The sequence below is a fragment of the Eucyclogobius newberryi genome, unplaced genomic scaffold (assembly GCF_026437365.1).
Source record: "Eucyclogobius newberryi isolate DKJ021-1_F unplaced genomic scaffold, fEucNew1.0.hap1 SCAF_13, whole genome shotgun sequence".
Taxonomy (NCBI): domain Eukaryota; kingdom Metazoa; phylum Chordata; class Actinopteri; order Gobiiformes; family Gobiidae; genus Eucyclogobius; species Eucyclogobius newberryi.
Window position 1 is genome coordinate 10,746,212 of NW_027315757.1, and position 20,425 is coordinate 10,766,636.

The 20,425-nt window shown below is 39.6% G+C and overlaps 2 protein-coding genes across 3 annotated transcripts in view; both read right to left on the bottom strand.

Annotated features, from left to right (window-relative positions):
* Positions 1–38: 38 nt before the first annotated feature.
* LOC140357948 (butyrophilin subfamily 3 member A3) lies at positions 39–5,858 on the bottom strand. Of its 2 annotated transcripts, none has more exons than XM_072442536.1 (10): positions 5,697–5,858; positions 4,705–4,787; positions 3,020–3,118; positions 2,143–2,244; positions 1,926–2,057; positions 1,716–1,853; positions 1,567–1,618; positions 1,034–1,060; positions 928–954; positions 39–853 (listed from the first exon to the last, which is right to left on the bottom strand). In XM_072442536.1, the coding sequence occupies exons 2-10, from the start codon at positions 4,762–4,764 to the stop codon at positions 297–299; spliced, it is 1,194 nt and encodes a 397-aa protein (XP_072298637.1). In that variant the 5' UTR covers positions 4,765–4,787; positions 5,697–5,858; the 3' UTR covers positions 39–296. The 2 variants fall into 2 exon arrangements, with proteins under 2 accessions (XP_072298637.1, XP_072298638.1); XM_072442537.1 differs by having other exon boundaries at positions 4,705–4,780; positions 5,697–5,842.
* Positions 5,859–6,884: 1,026 nt separating this feature from the next.
* Positions 6,885–20,425, bottom strand: part of LOC140357592 (uncharacterized) — a 14,001-nt gene continuing 460 nt past the window's right edge. Inside the window, exons 2-5 of the mRNA XM_072442108.1 lie at positions 17,687–17,796; positions 11,306–11,392; positions 9,618–9,779; positions 6,885–7,168 (exon numbers count right to left, since the gene is read on the bottom strand). Coding sequence (XP_072298209.1) covers positions 6,989–7,168; positions 9,618–9,779; positions 11,306–11,392; positions 17,687–17,796 — 539 coding nt within the window. The 3' untranslated portion in view covers positions 6,885–6,988. The remainder of the gene's footprint in view (positions 7,169–9,617; positions 9,780–11,305; positions 11,393–17,686; positions 17,797–20,425) is intronic.

Here is a 20,425-nt window from a genome sequence, read left to right on the forward strand (position 1 = left end):
TGTTTATGTTTAAAATAAATTAAACAGACAAAATACTGCAGTTTAATTAGTTTATTTATCCTATAGAAATTGTATTTCCATGATGCGCATTGCACAATAGATACTATATCATAATACTTGTGTGTATTTTTCAAATACAGAGCAAATGTACAGTGCAGAGTAAGTGCTTTGATCACATACAGTAGCAGCAGCAGCAGTATAGGGGTCACACAGCAGGTCACACAGCAGGTTTCATTGCATAAGGATGGGCTTATATACTCAGTTATTTCTATAATGTTATGAAGTTTACAGTGATCTTAAACCCACAGACAGGAGCCAGGGCAGATGTACGGGGTCTTCACCACTGGAGCCCTGATCACCAAATCCTTGATGATCTCCACTGTCCCAAACAAAGGGAAGAGCTTCTCAGTGAAGCACTCGTTGTATGTGTAAATGTGGAAGCGCTTGTCCACATCGTAGAAGGACAGTTGGCCGTTATCATAGTCGAGGTAGATGCCCACTTTGCGGGAGATGAGCCCTGGGGGCAGAGCGGTGTAGGGCACAGTCAGGGCCTTCAGCTCGGTGCCTCTCTCCAGGCGCAGCGTCAGATATCCAGTGTTAGTGTTCAGGGACTTGAAGCCTTTCCTCAGGGCAGACTCTTTGGCCACGCCCAGGCGCCAGTCACGCTCACCCACCTCCACCTCCCAGTAGTGGCGCCCGGAGCTGAAGCCCTCCAGCCCCGCGGCGCACCACCAGCCGTCAAACCTCTGGTGGTAGTTTGGCACATCTTTTCTGTCAAAGCCACAGCGCAAGCGCTTGTCTCCAGTGATCAGCAGGTCAGGGTTAGCTGTTTCCATATCTAGAGTTATGTCCACTGCAAGAAGAGAGCTTGTTCATGATTGTGGACAACATAAACTTATAAATAATACTATTGTTGAGCTGCATTACCTGCAGTATCAGAAATCCAATCCCACACTGTGAACGACAAAAGATACATTGTTCTGAAATACTGGCAATCAGAGAATTAGCTACACAGACATTGTATAATATTTACCTGGTTGAGGAACATAGGGAATGGCACCTGATGGGAGATAGGGAAAAGGATTAGTGTAAAAGAGGAGCTACCAAACCTGCAGAAATATATAGATTACAGGGGTCTAATGCTTTTGATAATCCACAAACTATTACATCCTATTACCGGTACTGCAATAAAAATAAATCTGCATCTCAAAATGACAACAATTGAAGGTGCAAACATGCAAAATAAATACAGAATTGAGATAAGAAGACCTTTATTTGGCCCACAATAGATAAATTCCAGCGTCGCAAAGCACAATTCAAGAACAATAGGCAAATATACAAGACAAATCTAAAACAGTAGGTAGAGAAAAATATAAAAAATGCAAGGCTACAAAGTATTATGTACATTAAGTGGCTCTGACTTGAATTATTATGTAATCCAGCAGCACAGAAGCAAAAATCTTGAAATCTTCAATTTAGGATAGCAGTTTCATTTGAGCTTGTGTGTTGAGCTTTGACGCCCCCTAGTGGCCAAAGTGAAACATAACGCTTTAGCTTAGCACATACCTATTTTTCTGGTCTTCTGTTTCCAAAGAAGCCACTGCTGAAGTAAATTATCCTACGGAAAAACAGAAAATAACACCGTAAGTAGCATCAACATTGAAATGTAGAAATTGACAAAACAACGTAAATGCATAAATATTACTCATGTATACCTTATCCGGACTTTGCAGCACCAGAGTCCACATGAGCAACTCCATGGCCGAAAACAGAGTAGTCACACGCCCCCAACGCCAGGCCGAGTTCAGGTCCTCCAAAGCCTTCGCCACAGGTTCCCCAGGCCACACGCTTTGCTAAAAGAGGAACCATGGAAATTAATTAGAAGGATTATTTTCAGAAAGGATTACTCAGGGCCGCAAAGATACCTCGGGCTGTGCCTTCAGATCTTTGACCCAGTTCAGAATGACCGCCTTGGCCTGCTGAACGTGCTGCTCGTCGTAAAGGTCAAACTCCCTGGCTTCATCCATCTCGGGCCATCCATCCGTCTGCATGAGCTTCTTCGCACCGAAATCAAACACATATTTTGCATTCAACCGTCTACACTTATCGTTTTGTGCGATTTGATCTTGTCATGTCGTTCACCTTCCGCTCCAGAATGTTCCCCCACTCCAAGATGGTGAACCTGCAGAGGAGGGTGGACCAGGTGTCGTCGAGGTTCCAGATGTGCTCCAACGCTTCGGACTTCTGCAACAGTGGTTGAACAACAGCTACTCATAATACGCTTCTTACAGAGGAATACTCGTGTGATATACTGAAGATATTTGTATACTGGTGGTGATGGAATATTATAAACAAGCTATAGTTTAAAACCAAGGGAATGGGCAAGAGCCAGTTTCTCTATTAATTTCTTGGTATTTTCATGAACCTTGTGCCTGATTGTACCTTTATATTTTACAACTAAAACCTATATATTACCAATACTTATTATAGCTGCCCCGCCATTAAAGGACAAATATTATAAAGTATATGTTTTGTTATTGGCCCCTAAACATGCTCTTGATTGCCTTTGCCTCGGGCATCTCATGTTTAAGAACTGAAAATATTGTCACACACATTACTTCATATCAGTCAGTCGTTTCCCAGGTCATGCTAGATAAACAAACTTTGCTTTTCCGCAGTTGTAAAGAATGTCATTTAACTGCAGATGAATGATATCGGCTTGTGATGTCATATAAAATCCACCAATACAGGCAAAAGTAGAACTCAAACCTTTCAAACAGGTGCCACTTAGAAGATATTTAGCCTTCTGGGTAGCACCAGATCTAAACTAGGATTACACCTGTTCTAAAATAGGACTTCACCACTGTTAAAGAAGGTCTAAACAAGGACTCACCCAAAGGAGACCAAATTGACTCCACAATAAGTTTAAGTTTAATATTGGTTCAACATTTGTGGATTTTCAGATTGGATATTTCTTTGTATCTCACCCATCCTTTATAGTATTATAGTAGCATTGTACCTGACAGACTCGGTTGATATCTTTGGCCAAGTCCACAATGAATAATTGATCTTCATCCAGGGGCTCGGTCTTGTCCCTTTTGTTCTTTTTGTGCACTTCCTATTTAAAAAACAAAAACAAAAAACACATCAGTGACTGGTTCCGTACTGCTGCCTTTGGATGTAATCAGAATGCACAACATGGCTCTGCTTCTGTCTGCAGAAACAAAACAGGCTCCTGTTTCCCAGAATCCTTAGCGATAAATCACCCCATTAAAAAGAATGTTATGCCTGTTGTGATACTTGAGGGTGACGGTGACTCTAAGCTGACGAGAAGAGTCTGCAAAAACAGTAGTGGGGATTTCAAATGACTATGATCAAAGTCTGGCATTAAAAGTGATCTATCTTTAGGCCTGTCACAATAACACATTTCAACTGTGGTCTAATGCTACAGAAAGTATCATGCTAAAATATATTATTGAAAATAATGTATGCCCCTGATCCTGACTCTGGCACCAGCAGGAGGCCGGTCCATGTTTAGTCCTGACTCTGGCACCAGCAGGAGGCCGCTCCATGTTTAGTCCTGACTCTGGCACCAGCAGGAGGCCGGTCCATGTTTAGTCCTGACTCTGGCACCAGCAGGAGGCCGGTCCATGTTTAGTCCTGACTCTGGCACCAGCAGGAGGCCGGTCCATGTTTAGTCCTGACTCTGGCACCAGCAGGAGGCCGGTCCATGTTTAGTCCTGACTCTGGCACCAGCAGGAGGCCGGTCCATGTTTAGTCCTGACTCTGGCACCAGCAGGAGGCCGGTCCATGTTTAGTCCTGACTCTGGCACCAGCAGGAGGCCGCTCCATGTTTAGTCCTGACTCTGGCACCAGCAGGAGGCCGGTCCATGTTTAGTCCTGACTCTGGCACCAGCAGGAGGCCGGTCCATGTTTAGTCCTGACTCTGGCACCAGCAGGAGGCCGGTCCATGTTTAGTCCTGACACTGGCACCAGCAGGAGGCCGGTCCATGTTTAGTCCTGACTCTGGCACCAGCAGGAGGCCGGTCCATGTTTAGTCCTGACTCTGGCACCAGCAGGAGGCCGGTCCATATTTAGTCCTGACTCTGGCACCAGCAGGAGGCCGGTCCATGTTTAGTCCTGACTCTGGCACCAGCAGGAGGCCGGTCCATGTTTAGTCCTGACTCTGGCACCAGCAGGAGGCCGGTCCATATTTAGTCCTGACTCTGGCACCAGCAGGAGGCCGGTCCATGTTTAGTCCTGACTCTGGCACCAGCAGGAGGCCGGTCCATGTTTAGTCCTTACTCTGGGCACCAGCAGGAGGCCGGTCCATGTTTAGTCCTGACTCTGGCACCAGCAGGAGGCCGGTCCATGTTTAGTCCAGACTCTGGCACCAGCAGGAGGCCGGTCCATGTTTAGTCCTGACTCTGGACTATTGTGACAGGCCTATCTAGATTGCATTTAATCAATTACAAGTGTTTTCATTCCTAAATAAATACATCAAAAAACTTGTTTCTGTGAGCTTCTTGTCTCCATGGAGACAGATACGTTTTGATGCCATTCAGAGGGAGTGTGTTGTAGTTCAAAATCTTTCCTAAATTTTACTTTACTAAAGGTATATAGTTATTGTAACATTTAGCATTTGAAATGAAATAATCCCATGATTGTTTGTTGTGTTCTTTTTTTTATTGTTTAATGTTTCACCTTTATTTTAGCCGTTACATTTTTAACCGGTTCAACCATGAAATGAAAGCACTGCATCATCTTGGCTGGTGGGACGCTCCGCTCTGCAGACACATCAAAAACACATCAAAAACACACTTTACTCTGATGAGTCTCAACTTCTGGCCCTGAAGGTGACATCAACGTAACACAGGAACTTCACCCACATTCATCCCACATTCATCCCACAATCGTTCAGTGTTTAACCTAGAAATAACTCAACACGTAATGGAAACTGTATTTTGAAAACACAACATTTGCCCTACATATTATCTGTAAACATGCTCCCATACAAAAGAATCATCTTATAATCATTAACTTGGCACGCCTCTATATTCTCAATCTTAAGAAAAACAAATGAGATCATCTGTTTATCTGTTTATGGTTGGCAGAGAAATAGAAGGTTTTTTTTCCTTTTATTTTTGCAATGAATTCAATGCAGTTTCACCAACAAAAACTCATTATAATTAGTTTATCACACATTAATTGCACTTCTAACAACAATATAACAGTAAGATGTGCAGAGTCCAAGCCTTGAATACAGTTAGACCATGTTAGAAGCTGATCTTTAAAGATTCATGACGTGGGAAAAACGTGACAACCGGATGACAACGCATTTTTTCTCCACGACCCACTTACAGCAAATGCGCAGTTGAGTTTAAAAAAAAAAAAAAAAACACTGCGTCAAAATTAAAAAGCCACTCGTCACATGTATGCATCATTTTTTAGATCTTTTATAACGCAATTGTCTCCGTTGGTTGCACGATGATTATCAAATGCACGATCAGCTGTATTATTGTCTACTTTTCAGCTGTAGTGTAATAAATAACGCTTGGATTTAATTGATCTCACTTTGAGCCTAGATTGGATTCTTTAATTTAGCTGTGTCTATGTTTAGTTCCGGGTTTAATCCTAAATTTAGTCTGAATTGTAATGTTGTGTTTGTGCAAGTGTGGAGGCACCTTAAAGCTCACCTGGCTGTGCGTGGAAGTCTGATGAAGTAGTTTGGTCCTCGTCTTGTGCAAAAGGATCCCTGCCCTGCAAAGTGTGCACAGTCTGCTGCAGTGTCTGACCTTGTTTACATACCAGACTTGTCCTCGGCTACTCGGGGATTGTCGGCTGTTTCCGTAAGTGACGTTCAAGTGCGTCAGAGCGTCGTGAGTCCGTCGGTTTTGTGTGTGTGTGTGTTCTTTTTTTTTTTTTTTTTGTGTGCTGCCGCAGAAAAATACTTCTTGTCAGCGCCGCAGCAGTGTTATTGCGGTATTATTACACTACAGCACACGGTATGGTCAAGCCTGGTTGTATTTTAGCTCAACTTAAATGGGACGTATTAGGCGAAATCATTTTAACCGTTTTTCTCATCATTATCCTGTGCAAACTGAGGCTCAGAAAATTCCTGTTTTCACCTACCCCGTATCCCCGCCCACAGCACTGTACTTTGTTGTGATTATTTGAAAGATTAAGATTCTTCTGAGTGATACATATAGAGTTCTCAAATGTCACGTAGACACATTTCAATTAAATTAAACATGTAAAGGACAATCTGACGCTTTTTTATGCGAAAATGTCACAATGAAGAGGCGGGGCTTATCAGGTCTGCCGGTTTGAAAAGGAAGTCAATGGACCTGTTTTTATTATGACGTCATTTGTGATCATTATGGTGTTACAATTAACATAAAATGATGATCTAATTATGTTATAGTTAAATAATAAGTACCTGGGGGGAAGCATAATATGTCTCCTTTAAGTGTATGTTATAATGCACAGTTTTTTCATCAGAGAATTGTCTTATCTAAAAATACAAAATGCATTTATTAGAAACATTTCTAGAAATCAGTTTCTTAAATAAGCGGAGGCACAATTACAAGGGCAAACATGTATTGGTGCACAAAAGAACACACAGAAACAAAATATTTATATTGCATTATGGACGAAAACATTTCAAGTAAATTCAAGTAAAGTTTGATTGAAAAATAGAGAGCAGATTTGTACTTTTAAAGTTAAGAAAATAGGAAAGAGTAGGAAACATTAAAAAAAACCTCTTCTTTATCCCTATGAACCTGCTACCCTCTGGTTAGCGGGCAAACCCTTTACCCAATGTGCCATGCTGCCTCTGATAAGTGTCTTTATTTCCTGAATGCAGCTCGTCCTTCTCTCCTCCCGACACAGCGTCTTCAAGTATGTTCCTACATTCAGCTGATGGGTCAAATAGATCCAGTGTCTTTGGCTCTTTTTGGCTCAGGGCCTCAGATTGAGAAACGTGACGTCACAAAGGTAAACTCCCTGTGTCGGTGTTACAGTCGGCCGCTGGCGGATTGTCGCTTTCATTGTTGAATCCACTGTTAGTGTAAGTCATTTGAGAATCGGGGATGTTCAGACTTGATTGGCTGGTGTCGTACGGGATCTCCACAGAATGCTCCATACTTTCTTCATATGAAGGAGGAGGCTGAGGAAAGATGGAAAAGGATGAGATTATTAACGTGAATTAAATGTGAAAAATCACTCTGATATTGGGATTTACATAATAGGAATTCAGTTTATTTTTGGAACGGCCAAAATCACAACAGCAGTTGCCTCGAGGGATGAAAAACAGATTTAAAACATTGTTTAAGGGGAACAACCGTTGCCTCGCTCTGAGAAGGGAGAAGGGACGTAACAATAACCAAAATAATGTGATATTGCATTGTCAAAAGTCTCACAATAATACTGTGTGATGTCACAATATATTGAATTACAAGCTGCTTTGCTTCGATGCATTGTTTTGTTGCAGCAGCTGAAGAAATGGAGTGAACTACATAGACCATGATCCTTTGCTCCATTTAAGTGCAGACTAATGAAGATTGATTTAGCACTTATATTTTAAGTTTTTGAAAAGTGACAGTAATTATTCATACCAGCATTTTAAAATGAAAAGAGTAATATGTCTGTTTTTAAAAATATAAATATTGTTCTGTGGGATGAATATTGTGATAATATTGTACCAAGAGATTTAGATGTTAGCCAGATTCAACCAATCACAGAAAAGTGCCACCTTTTAAATGGAGCACGTAGCTTTGTCACTTTTAGACTTACTGTGAACTAAATGTACAAGTGACAAAAGCTTTATTCTGACAACTCTGAAGGCTTTGAACATCTGTGTTTCTTGCTTTGCACCTTCAGATTTAGTTTTTCTCATTTTTGTGCCTATTTGTCAGAAATCGGATGTTGATGTTACAGTCACTCTTACTTTCTCCAAATACTTTTTTAATCTGTAAATTTGAGTAATCTCTTAGACCACTAATTACTACTAAGTACTTCTACTTGAGTAAATGTTTTGGCCACTCTCCCAGCCTCAGCCCACACACGGCCCACGGTCAGTCGCAAATGTTAACAACCGTCCTCCAGGCTTCAGGACACAGCAGGGAATTGAAGAGGTAAAACTACTGCTGACGTGACCAAACAAAGCAATAAACCCCAAAAAAGCAGCGCCATAGCAACTCATGACTCTTCTAAAAGCACTGCTAGGCTCACGTGACTTTGGAGTAAATGGAAAAGTGTTGTCACATGTTCAAATTAGCATAGGTAACAAGAGTGTCCCGGGCCTGTGTTTGCACTCAGGCTTTATTCATATCTGTGGTGCTTTTTTTAGCGCCAAAGCGTCGTGTAAGTCCAAACCTTAGCTCGCAGACACAATGCAGACGCGTGCACCACATATAATAACACATATATAATGCTCATCTTTGAACAAGCTCCGGTTACAAAACTGAAAGGCTGTGTGTTTGTGTGAGGAGCAATGAGCTGGCATTTGAAAGACAAAAACAAGGCTGAATTTGGTATTTTTAGGGATACGATTTCATTTTTTCTCTGATGATATAAGGTGTACATTTAAAACTATGGCTGCACACTTTTAGGGATTCCAGGAGCTTTAATATTTGAGAGAAGAGACTGAATGATGAACTGTTAAATGAATACAAGAGATAGAATGAATGAAGAGGTCATGAACAACAAGCGTTTCTTTAAATATACATAATATTTTGTTCTTTGCAGAGGATATTCTATTACTGAATTATTATTATTACTACTATCATTATGATTGTGATTATGATTATGACTATTAGTATTAGTATTAGTATTATTAGTATCAAGCGTTCATAAACCATTCCAGTGTGTGCTCCTGAACCAACGCAGAGGCATCAAAAATGTACTTTGACTCATTATGTACAATTATTTGCATGACAATAAAAAAATTACATAACTAGAACAACCAGGTATAGAACATATAGAACATATTCTGTGTGTTTACATGCCCAGGAGAAATCAGATCACCAAAAACATCTCCACGATTTTTAGAGTCATCATTGTATGTGATCACACATTTTACACGTACTTTCTATCTTTTACAGGTTCTCTTTCAATTTTGTCTTTGCCACGTTAGTTTGCGTTTTTCATAATTGTCCAAATTTGTGTCAACAATCAGAATGGAATCAGATTACTCACATCAGATGGAACTGGCTATGTTCACACGCACACCAAAATCTGATTATTATCTGATTTCCATGAGGATTTAAATGCCATTCCAAACACGTCTGATGTGAGTAATCAAAGGGATCATTTCATAACTCCAAAAAATTTTATAATAACTCTATTTTGACTCCGCATGTACCCGCAGCCAATGTTTACATGACATTTTCAATCATCTGATAACTCCAGAAATGAGATAAAGCCTCTGTATCTATCAATTTATCTGAAAGAAGTGGTAAAAGAATTGTGTCATCATTTTGTCATGTTATTAATGTGAGATGGGGATGGATAAAATAACGCTTTGATGTCTACGCGTTATTTATGTTTCATCGTAAAAGAAAAACTCCTGTAACCTCATTCCCCGGGGCATTGGCCTGCTCCCTGACAGAACGCACCTCTCCCACCATGGACCCGGGGAGGCCAAAGCGGTCGGCGATCATCTTGTGGATTTGCCTCTGGCGGTCCTTCTTCCTCACGCTCTCGTAGGAGGGCAGCCGGGGCATGGGGGCCTCCAGGCTGTAGCTGGAGGGCAGGCCCACGTAGAACAGCTGACCCGACTGCAGGACGACACACAGGACACGCTCAGGGACGGACAGTGACCAGCTTTATTTGCTCAGGATATGCACCAATAAAACCTTTGTTGATACATAAAGTGGCCCGACAGTGAGGTCTGTTTGTGTTATCAATTGCAACAAGAGCCCACGACTAAGATGGAAAATGGTTCGGTCACTTAAGCGCATCACATTAAAGGTTTTCATCACACTGTTGATTGTTTTTAACTGGTACAATACTGTATTATGATGTCTATTGTAGGGATGTTGATAATGTTGATAATGGTGATTGTTCATGTCACAATGTAATCGTAATAACTAAAGGCGAACGATTGTGACTGTTATAAAAGCAAAATTAAGTCCTTCCCATTCAATCTGTCATACAAAAGAGTACTCTTAAATGTATAGTGTGTTTTTTGTGGCGGTTTCTATCACAATAACGTTGCTTTTGCATTTGTAGCGTTACTATATTACTATTTGTACAGGAATTTTATCATGCGTCAGTAATCGTGGATACCGTATTTTCCGGACTAGTTTTCATAGTTTTGGCCGGGGTGCGACTTATACTTATATTTATACTTATATACTATACTCCGGAGCGACTTATATGTGATATTATTTGTTATTTTCACACTTGCAACCGCATTTAATTCTACAGTGCAATTTATATATGTTTTCTTCTCTATTATGCATTTTTTGGGCTGGTGCGAATTCTGGAAAATACGGTAATTGTTATATTGTGATGTTTCTTGTCGTATCGTCAAACTATCCTATGAAAAATTCACAAATGCTGTATTTTTCTTTTTTCCAGTTTACTATAACTATAACCAAAATATTGTGGTGTCATTAAAAGTCTCATAATAATAGTGTGGGTTGTCAAAATAGATCAAATTACAAGCTCCTTTGCAGCGACATGTAAAAAGACTGTGGGAACTACATAGACCATGATCCTTTGCTCTACTGTGTTTCAGTCCAGCCAATATGAAGACAACTATTAAGTGAAAACAATAAGAAACGAAAAAGGAAACACAAAATTAATAAAATGATAAATAAATAAAAAACAACAACAAAGGAATAGTTAAAATGCAAATAAAATAACGTCAATAACCCAGTATGCACTTTTATATCTTTAGTCTTTGGATTATGACACATGCAAATGAAAAATGCAGCAGATCTACTTCTCTTTTATCTTCAAAATATCCCTATAAAGATTGTACAGTGGGATGCAATTGTATTTTGCATATAATATTCAAATAAACAAGTTTAACGCTTTACAGTTAATGCAAACAATTAGAAAAAGTGCAACGCAATAATAGAGGCAGAGTAGTGTTAAAATGAGGATTCACATAAACAAAAGAGACAACATGCAGACATCTAAAGAGAGTTGTATCGAACATGACAAGAGCAATTTGTCTCTTGATGTGTTGCCGTGATACAACAGCAGTCATTCCAGGCCTGTTCCTCTGTGTACAGTGCTCTAAAGAAACAAGAGCGGCTTTGTTCTGATAATGGAGGCTGATTGAGGCTCTTACCTGCATGTCGTCGTCTGGTATGTGCGTCTGCTCACCGGGAGAGCCCACCAGAGTCTGTCTGCTGCTGTAGTAGTGCGGCAGAGAGGCCTGGAGCAGCAGAGGAATCACAGCAGGGTCATTGTCGGAATAAAATATGACATGATTTTATGCACGTTAAATACAGTATGTGGGGGGACAGGACAACTTTTTCACTGAATCGTTCTTTTCTGGACATAATATTACACATTTCTTTAATTGTTGGGCTAAATAACTGCACATAGCAAAAGTCAAGCCGTTCCCTCTGATTATTCAAATCCCCAAACAATTGACCTCTTTTTTTAGTGTAATTGTACAACAAATGTTTGATATTGAATGACTAGATGTAACTCCTCTTTTTTTGCCATTTTTGCCAAAGAATAACAAAAAATAAATAAATAACCAGATATTGATCAATTCTGAAACGTGTATTGGAACTATTTGAGCGCAGGTACTGACACTGAAAAAACTACATAAATAAGACAGTTTTACTGCTCTACAACTCAACTAATAATTCAACTACTTTTATGAGCGTTTAAATGTTCATTTTGAAATGTTAGCCTCTCTACAGCACTACTTTTGACCGACTGTTTGCTGAATGGCAGAAATACTTTTATGCACATGCACAGATATCACCAGAAAGACAAAATATATATACATTTTCTCATTATTAGACAAACGTATGGGATAAAACACATCTTATTAGGCCAAATCTGCACCATCCGTTCAATCTAGGGGTGTGCTGTGTTTTGATTGTTGGGGTCTCGATTCAAATCAAAAACAATTCTCAATTCAAATCCAACACAATATTTGATTCTAGCTTTGTATTGACATTTTTTGGTGAGCTTTTAGGGGGAAATGTAAAAAAAAAAAAAGTTTCAAGTTCTGTCTTGTAACAAATCTTTCATGTAAAGTGTAGAATACAGCCATACTAAATCGATGTTATTGGATCAGCTAAAAGAAATAAGGTGCTTTTTTACCAATGTACTGCCTTTGAGAAACCCATAATAATAAATAACACTTCAACAATCTTCATACATAGAGATGGTGTCAGGGAAATTTAAAACTCGATCCAGAATCTTTAAGATGTAGAATCGCTTTCCTTTTAACAACCGTTTCATTTCAACTCCCCTGCTTCATTCTATCATGTCACATTTCAAACCTTCACCAGTAATCCAGCCTCCAACGAGTAACTCTGTGATCCCAGCGTGACGCCTCATCAGACACAGTCACTTAACAACACAGTATCCTCTTATTTCAGCTCAGATAACCCATCCCCTCGCACTTTACTTAACACTTTCTACAAATTGGCTGAGCATTCTCTCATCCTTGTTTCTTACGTGACCTGTCTCTGAAACAAGGCCGGCCTGTGCACCACTGTATGCGCCGCCGGAATCCACAAAAAGACGGCGGTAAGACCTGGGTAATTAGCAAAGTTCTGAATGAGCGTCCTTTGTGCGCGGGACAATGGCGAGTCCCTCCTGTGTCATCAGCAGCCTCCCCAGGCCACACCGCTCCCCGTGGGGTCTGTGCGGAGGCTTTCAGGCCCCTCGTGTAGCTCCAGCAGGTACGCCCCGGCTAACGAGCGCACTCCACTGCACTTTATGGGGCTTGTTACTGGAGGGGACGAGTCAATTCGACGCATGGCTGACGGGTAAATGTGGCCATGAGGCGATTGGGACGTCCCGCGGTTAACCGATTTTACATTTCAGCGCGGTTTTGGGTGTCGCGGTGTAATCGTTTAGCGTGGAAATTGTGAGAAGCAGCACGTGATGTAAACTATACAGAATATTACAGAATTAAGATGATACTTTGTTTTGTCACACAGAATGAGGGAGTTATTATTGCTTTATGACGTTGGTTAAACAACATGAGGTACCACTTTATAAAAATTACACCAATACAGTACAATTAGCCTTAAAAACATGAGCAAAAATAGTTTATTAGGAATGTTTAAGCTTAGTGAGCATTTAATTAACGGGTTGGGAGTTGTTAATAAGAGGAATTCATTCTTAATAAACAGAGGTAGAAAAAGTTTTCAAGACTGTAGTAAAAGTACAGACACAGGGGCAAAAATGTATCATGTAAAAGTAAAGTATTACATAAAAGATCTACTTCAGTAAATGTATTGAAGTACCAATTGTAAAAGTAAAAGTATTTGACATAGATTTTGACATAGATCACTACATCAAATGTAGTGATTTGGGCAAATAAATTGACTGAAATTATAACTTATAAGTCATTTTTATTATTTAGACATTTTTGTTTCCCAGTCTTTAACTCAAATGTTTCGGCAGGATGTCACCATGGCCATTTCAGGCGCTCTCAAACCTTATAGAAAAGTACTTTACTGCTCTCAAATGTAGGGAAGCTAAAGTAAAATGTATCAGATGTAAATTCTACACAGGTAAAAGTACACATACCTAAAAATGTTACTTACTTTTGTATCATGTTACTTTCCTTCACTGTTAATGAATCAGTCTTTGTACATGCTTTACGTAGGGCTAATAAAAGGGTATTTATTAAAAAAGTCTTCCCATTTTTAACTTAACTTTAGAACTGATGCTAGTAAGATGTATTCACTCAAAAAAACATTACTCCTGTTGCCAAAATTCTACTTTTTTGTAAATTGTGTAATGTATTCTCAATGAAAATGTGGCAAAAAAACTTTATTTCTTTATTTTTTTTTAATTATGACTGAAATTAAACTACAAAGAAACTAGCCTGATCAATGACAGTTTTCCCAAGTAAAAATGTAAAACATAAATTGATCTCATGTACTGCCAGTGACATTTTGACGTCCTCACAAACAGTCAATTTGTCGCCTGACTGCAGTTTAACTCCTGCCACAGGGATAAGACGTGTTGTCGGGAGCAATAACTGCATGTTTTTGTCAAACCACCACAACTCAAGTGAGATTTAGTTTCCCCGCGTTAATTTCCCAGGGCTTTTTAACAATGACATCACTGCCTCTCAGCGTGATGCACTGTGGCGCCCTTTGCCACGACCCTCACATCATGTCAGCGCCGGAGACGAGCCCGAAAAGGTAATGTCAAAGGCCACTGATCCCCACGCCGGTCCGGACTTTCAAGAGGAAAAAGTGCTCAAGAAGGAGAAAAAGAGAGAGTCGTTCCATTGTCTGCGGCACTGATTCAGCCAGTGTGAAAAAGCACAACCGTGTAAAATCAGCGCTCAGGATGGGGGAGGACCCAAAGGAGAGCCATTGTGGCCCAGTGTCCCCAGCACCCACTGTGCGCCCGTCGGCTATTCAGGGCGCAGAAAGGAGCAGGCAAAGGTATGTGGCTATGAAGTCCAAGACATGAAACGTCTCACCGCAGCACAATGAGGGAGCGTCGTGTTCTGCGCGTTTAGCTGTGCAACAATGAACTTTGGCTCACTCTATCAGAAAACCATTAATATAAGTTTGAGCATTTTGGTCTGATATTTCAGATGGGCACGTTTCTGTGAAGGGTGAAAATAAAAACAGATTAAGCCATTGAGCTGGTTCTCTGGATTTCCCCTGTGTTTTCACTCCGCTAACTATGTCATATAAAAGTAGATATTTCACTTTTAACATTAAGGTTTAAATGGGTCCTTGTGTAGGATGGTAGGTAATAGCAATTAGCATCCTGGTAATATGTTGGTAAAAATTGTCCTTTTAGTTATTCTAGTTGCCTGGGATCCAGAATATACACTTTTCTCTCTGAAAAGTGAGTTCGGTCACCTTGCCCTGTCGCACCTCGATGTCAAACTCAAAACTTTCCTTAATCGATGCGATTTTTTTCGTGACGTTCATTGGTCATTTGCCATTTAGAACAGAAACAAACTCCTCTTGCATTAGAGTTTTACGCTTTTCCCATTGATTCCGCAGAAATATGCAGTGTTTTTCAGTCCATGTGATATTTTCTTTTTTCCTTTTTTTGTTAGTTTTTTGTTCTAGGTAATTAGTTTCATGCGTAATCTCAGGAAATAACTCACCGCTTATTAAACTGTGTTGTTTGACCTGATTTTAAATCAACAGCAGCAGAGTTGACATGTACAGACCTCCATAAACTAAGATGTATTTGTTTTGGTTCACAGCTGATATGCATCAAGCACCAAAAGATGACATTGTGCACAGTTTATCTTTTTTTTAATGTAAATGACACAGTTCAATGGATTACACATTACAACACATAGCTACTTTGTAACTAGTTACTGCCCAACACCGGAGTGTGTGTCTCTATTTCCTTGTTATGAAGTAGTAGCTTGTATTAAAGTTGCTGTACCTGATGTTTACAGTCTTAAAAATTAAAAAACAGAAAAGGCTTTGGTCCAAAACGTTTCCCCACTTTCCTCACGTATTCCTGACATTATAATATTCACCGTGAGGACTTTATGAGGACATTTCACAACTTTCAGAGGCCGAAGCGGAGTTTTGCCATCATGGAAAAGCTAAAAACAACTAGCATGCTAACAGCGCACTCATGGTTCTTTCACTGCAGACATCACACAGCTGTCTCATTTTGACTGCTTTTACCATAGATCTGAATATGTGCTGGACTAAATTAACTTGAATTACAATCAAACAATTGGGTGCAGTACATCCCCTAATAGTAGTACCAATACTTTAAAGTTTTGAGTGCTCAATAACTTTACTTTAGCGCTTCTCCTGACTTAACAGTATTAGTTCTGAAGTTTGTTTGCATATGATGATGACTTAAGAGCTTTAGCCATCGCCCAGTAGAGCCTGTCTGTACAATGTCACTTCCTCAAAGGGGTTAAAACGTGCTTCCTGCGTGTGAAGACGAGGGCCTGTGTGTCATGTGCCTGTAATGTGAAGATAACGTCCATTCTTCACCCCTTCACCCACTCCACAAAGAAGAAAACCACAAACCAGGAAGAGGAAGCAACAGGCAAATCAGCCAATGAAACGCAACTGTAATTTACACTCAAGTTAGTTTCAATCTGAGGTGGAAAGTTTAGAGATAAGTGAAGTGGCCTGCAGTACATAAGAACAGTTTTGTATCCATCATGCGGGTTTACTCCTTTTAGACCTGGTTTGTCCTTAAAATAACCTGGAACTCTGAGATCTATGGTGCGTTTGGCAATGGTAAAAATGGTTGTTTTGATTGTGGTGTGTTTTTCTTTTCTTGAGGAGGAAGTAGTAGTAGTACAAAGTGCAAGAGAAGTATAAATTATTGACTGGTAGTAATGATGACGTTTAAATGGTCAATTGTGTATTAATAATCAACCAATATTTGTATCAGTCAGAGGCAGGTAGAATATAATCAAAATATTTACTAATGTTACTTTAAAGTACTATGACTCAAGCAGAAGTAGTGGCCCAAATAATTACTCCAGGGTTAAAAATACATTTGGAGAAACTAATACTTGAACAGTTTGGAAGTAAAATGTTTTGAATATGATTTATGATTTGAGTTGATGTAATTGGACAAACGAAACATTCAATAATGCACAGATTCTGGCATTTCCAAAGAAGAGACACCAAAACCAATCGTATTTGAAAATAAGGTTGTTCATATAAAGCTTTTGTTACTATATTAATCACAGAGAGAAGCGGAACCAAAACATACTCAAGTAAGAATACGGGGTGATAAAAGTATACTTTGAAAAGTACAATTTCTTGTTATTGTTACGACTGCTACTGAGTAAATTTAAGTGAGTACTACACACATCTGGTGTAAGTCAACTAAATATTTTATTGGTAATAAAGCATTTATCTGGACAACAGCAGAAAGGAGGTAAGCTAGAGATTTGTGAGTGCCTTTTTACATACAAATATGCAGTTAACTAGTACTTTTCTGTATAAAAAGTGTTTTTTGTGTGAATTCCTTTAAGATTGTGGATGTGTGCAGTTTGGTTTAGTTTTAGAGAACTTTTGTCTGCCACTTTAGGCCGACAATCAATGGTAATGTCTTTTGTCGATTATAGCCCAAGAAGTAGTAATAGTATAATATAAGTAGTAAGTATAATATAACAGTTGTTGTTGTAGTAGCAGAAGTGTACTTTATGCTGCCATAATATGTCCTTGGGCCAGACATTTCACCGGTCATGCCCCCAGTATCTGTGTACATAGTACTTTGAGGGCAAAATAGAGGTTGAAAAAAACGGCAAACCAACTGTATTATGTGACAGTATTTGCAGTAACTTGGCCTCTTTCCTCTTGAGTACTACGACCAAAGCTTTTCCCACACCAGTGCTGAGTCAGGGTTACACTTTCTAAATCGAGCTGCAGTGAGTGTACACGTGTTTTTGTATGTATGTGGCAACAACTGGTCAGCGCATCTCTGAAACTGCACATCCCGGTCTGGAAAGCGGAGAAGTCAGCACAAAGACACTTGTTTGCACTCTTGTTGTTCTTACCATATCGGAGAGCGAGGCCTGATAGGAGCGCGGCTTACAGCACTGAGGATCTTTGCGGTAAATAATACACAGCATGACCACGATGACCACAAAGAACACAAAGGAAGCGACTGTGAGGAACAAGAACAAAATGTTGGTTAAATTGTCATGCTTAAAAGTGTTCATAATGTATTTCAATGAGCATTTTCTGTTTGACACACATTGGGTCAGGATTTACATATATTTTACATATACACAAGGATACTGCTTTTCCTATGTGGAAATGTACAGTCAAATATGAAGGCTTTAGTCAGTAACACTATCAGTTTGTGAGAAACACAGTGTATTCAGTTAACTTCATACACTTGCCAGTTTAATAACACACTTTAATAATCCATGTTAATAATTTACCCACTGCACTACCAGTTTTGCACTATCATTCTGATCTTGTCGTATATATATATTATTGGCTCGAGCCTTCCATGGAATGGAATGGAAAGCGACGAGTCTTTGTTCTTGCCATGGTTTCTTCTTCTTATTGAGCGTCTGCGTGATGTCACACAGGCACTATATGTTCTTGTATTGTGAGTGTTTTTATTATTATATTTTCCATGATTTTCCATTTAGCCAGTTTCAACTCCTTAACGCTTCAACCGATTTCAACACCTCATTATGATCGCTTTCACAGTAGTACTATTACTTTTGACATTTGAAAAACTTGCACTTTTTACAAAATTAGCAAAAGTATTAGTACTGTACCATGTGCAATTCTGTCGTATGTGCAATTACTGTCATGATTCATGTGCAATTACTGTGAAATTCATGTGCAATCCATGTGCCGTCGTGACACATATTCATGTGCAATTACTGTTGTGATCACATGCAATGGTATTTATGTATTTATTTATATGTCTATGGGAGTTTTTGTTTATAGGAGATCTTCTACTGAAAGTGTTTTTCAGACTTCCTATAAGTGATCTGTTCTTCTGTATCTACCTCTGTATCTATCTGCGTTGCACCAATGAAATTTCCCCACGTGGGACAATAAAGGAATATCTTATCTTATCTTATCTTATCTTATCTTACTCCATTTAGCCAGTTTCAACTCCTTAACGCTTTAACCGATTTCAACAAGTTATACCTCAGTGTGCTACTACTTTTGACATTTGAACAACTTGTACGTTTTGCAGAATCTTCGAAAGTATTAGTACTTTTTCCCCATTTAAATGAATTTGGGCATTATGAGTGTTTGCGGAATTCTTTAGACTTTATTCTTTAGGCTTTCTTTTTTAGAATTTTGGGACGGAGCCAGTCGAGCGAGAGAGAGAGAGAGAGAGAGAGCGAGAGAGAGAGAGAGAGAGAGAGAGAGAGAGCGAGGGGGGGAGATGGGGGGAGAGGGAGAGACGCAAACACTCCAGCAATGGCTTCAGTCATTGCAGATTTTCTAGTTATTATTATTGTTGTTTTGCATGGTAAAATTTTGCCACAACTCGGGCATTTTTGACCCCCTGAACATTGATGAATGTCCCACATGGGGACATAGACGCGATCGGCTCGGCTTGAACTCCAATAAAATGGAGGTTGCGAGAACGCCCGTCGCAACAGTGGCGACCAGTTCAAAAAAAAAAAAACATGAAACGCTTAATCTTTGGCCTAGGCACATGAAACTTGGGACAGTGATAGAGCTACCTTTGACCTCTGACCTTTGACGAGTAAAACGCACCTGGCAGCATCGCTCTATGATAAACAGGAAGTCAGCCATGTTGAATCAAAGTGTCACCGCCACGCTTGACTTTTTTTTTTCAAAATCGTACTTGTCCTAAGTTTTTTGTCTGATCGAGCTCAAAACAACACCTTTTGCATCTAAAGACATTGAAATTTAATAAATATCCAAAAGAATGTTGATATTCTTTACGGTCTCTGCGTAACACGCCCTCAAAAAGGCTTAATTTCCTGTTTTTTCATGGACAATTTACGCTAATTGGAAATGATCTACGGAGCTCATATTTCAGTTACTAATGCGTTTTGGAAATAAATACCGATGTAACAAATGTATTCTATAGCGCCCCCTACCCATTGTGTGAAAAACTCAACATTGTCTGATTTGTTTGAAACTCATGGTTTATATTCTCCTCGAGACGCCATGAAAAAAGTGCATTGCAGATATTGTGTATTTTCACAATTGGCCAGCAGAAGCGCAATGAATGCCTTCACTTCCTCTTCCGCTTTTATTTTGATGGGACATTTCCTCTCGGGCCCCATTATAATTATTATTCTTTAGACTTTATTCTTTCTGCCACGACTCGGGTATTTTTGACCCCCTGAACATCGATGAAAAGTCCCGGGTCACCGAGGCTCTCTCGCTTTCTCCCTGCTCAGGTCTGTGTTCAGCACAATCTTGCAATTTGTCAGGACAAACTACTATTTGAATCGCAAACTACGCAATCATCAACGGTGAATTACTGAGCTTCGTTTGGTATGCCGCAAAACGCAGCAGAAAACATGGACAGGCGGGAAGGCGGTCGCGCGGGAAGGCGGTCGCGCGGCTTTAATTTATATTAGTGTCATTCTACAAATTCAATTTTCTATGTCCTTATTTTATCTTATTTTAGCATTTAGTCTATATTTTTTCACTATTATTATTGTCATTATGCTCAGTTTTATGTTGCACCTTAACGCTGAATCAAGTTCCAATGGCAATAAAACTGATTCTGATTCTGACATAATGCTGATAAGATTGAAGTGAATAAAGTATTATCA

Excerpts from the sequence above, each read along its gene's own strand:
- LOC140357948 (XM_072442536.1), bottom strand. The coding sequence starts at position 4,764 with ATGATGCAGTGCTTTCATTTCATGGTTGAACCGGTTAAAAATGTAACG. Across the intron at positions 955-1,033 it reads TCCCTATGTTCCTCAACCAG|TGTGGGATTGGATTTCTGAT; the intron begins GTAAATATTATA and ends TGTCGTTCACAG. Across the intron at positions 854-927 it reads TTGGATTTCTGATACTGCAG|TGGACATAACTCTAGATATG; the intron begins GTAATGCAGCTC and ends CTCTTCTTGCAG.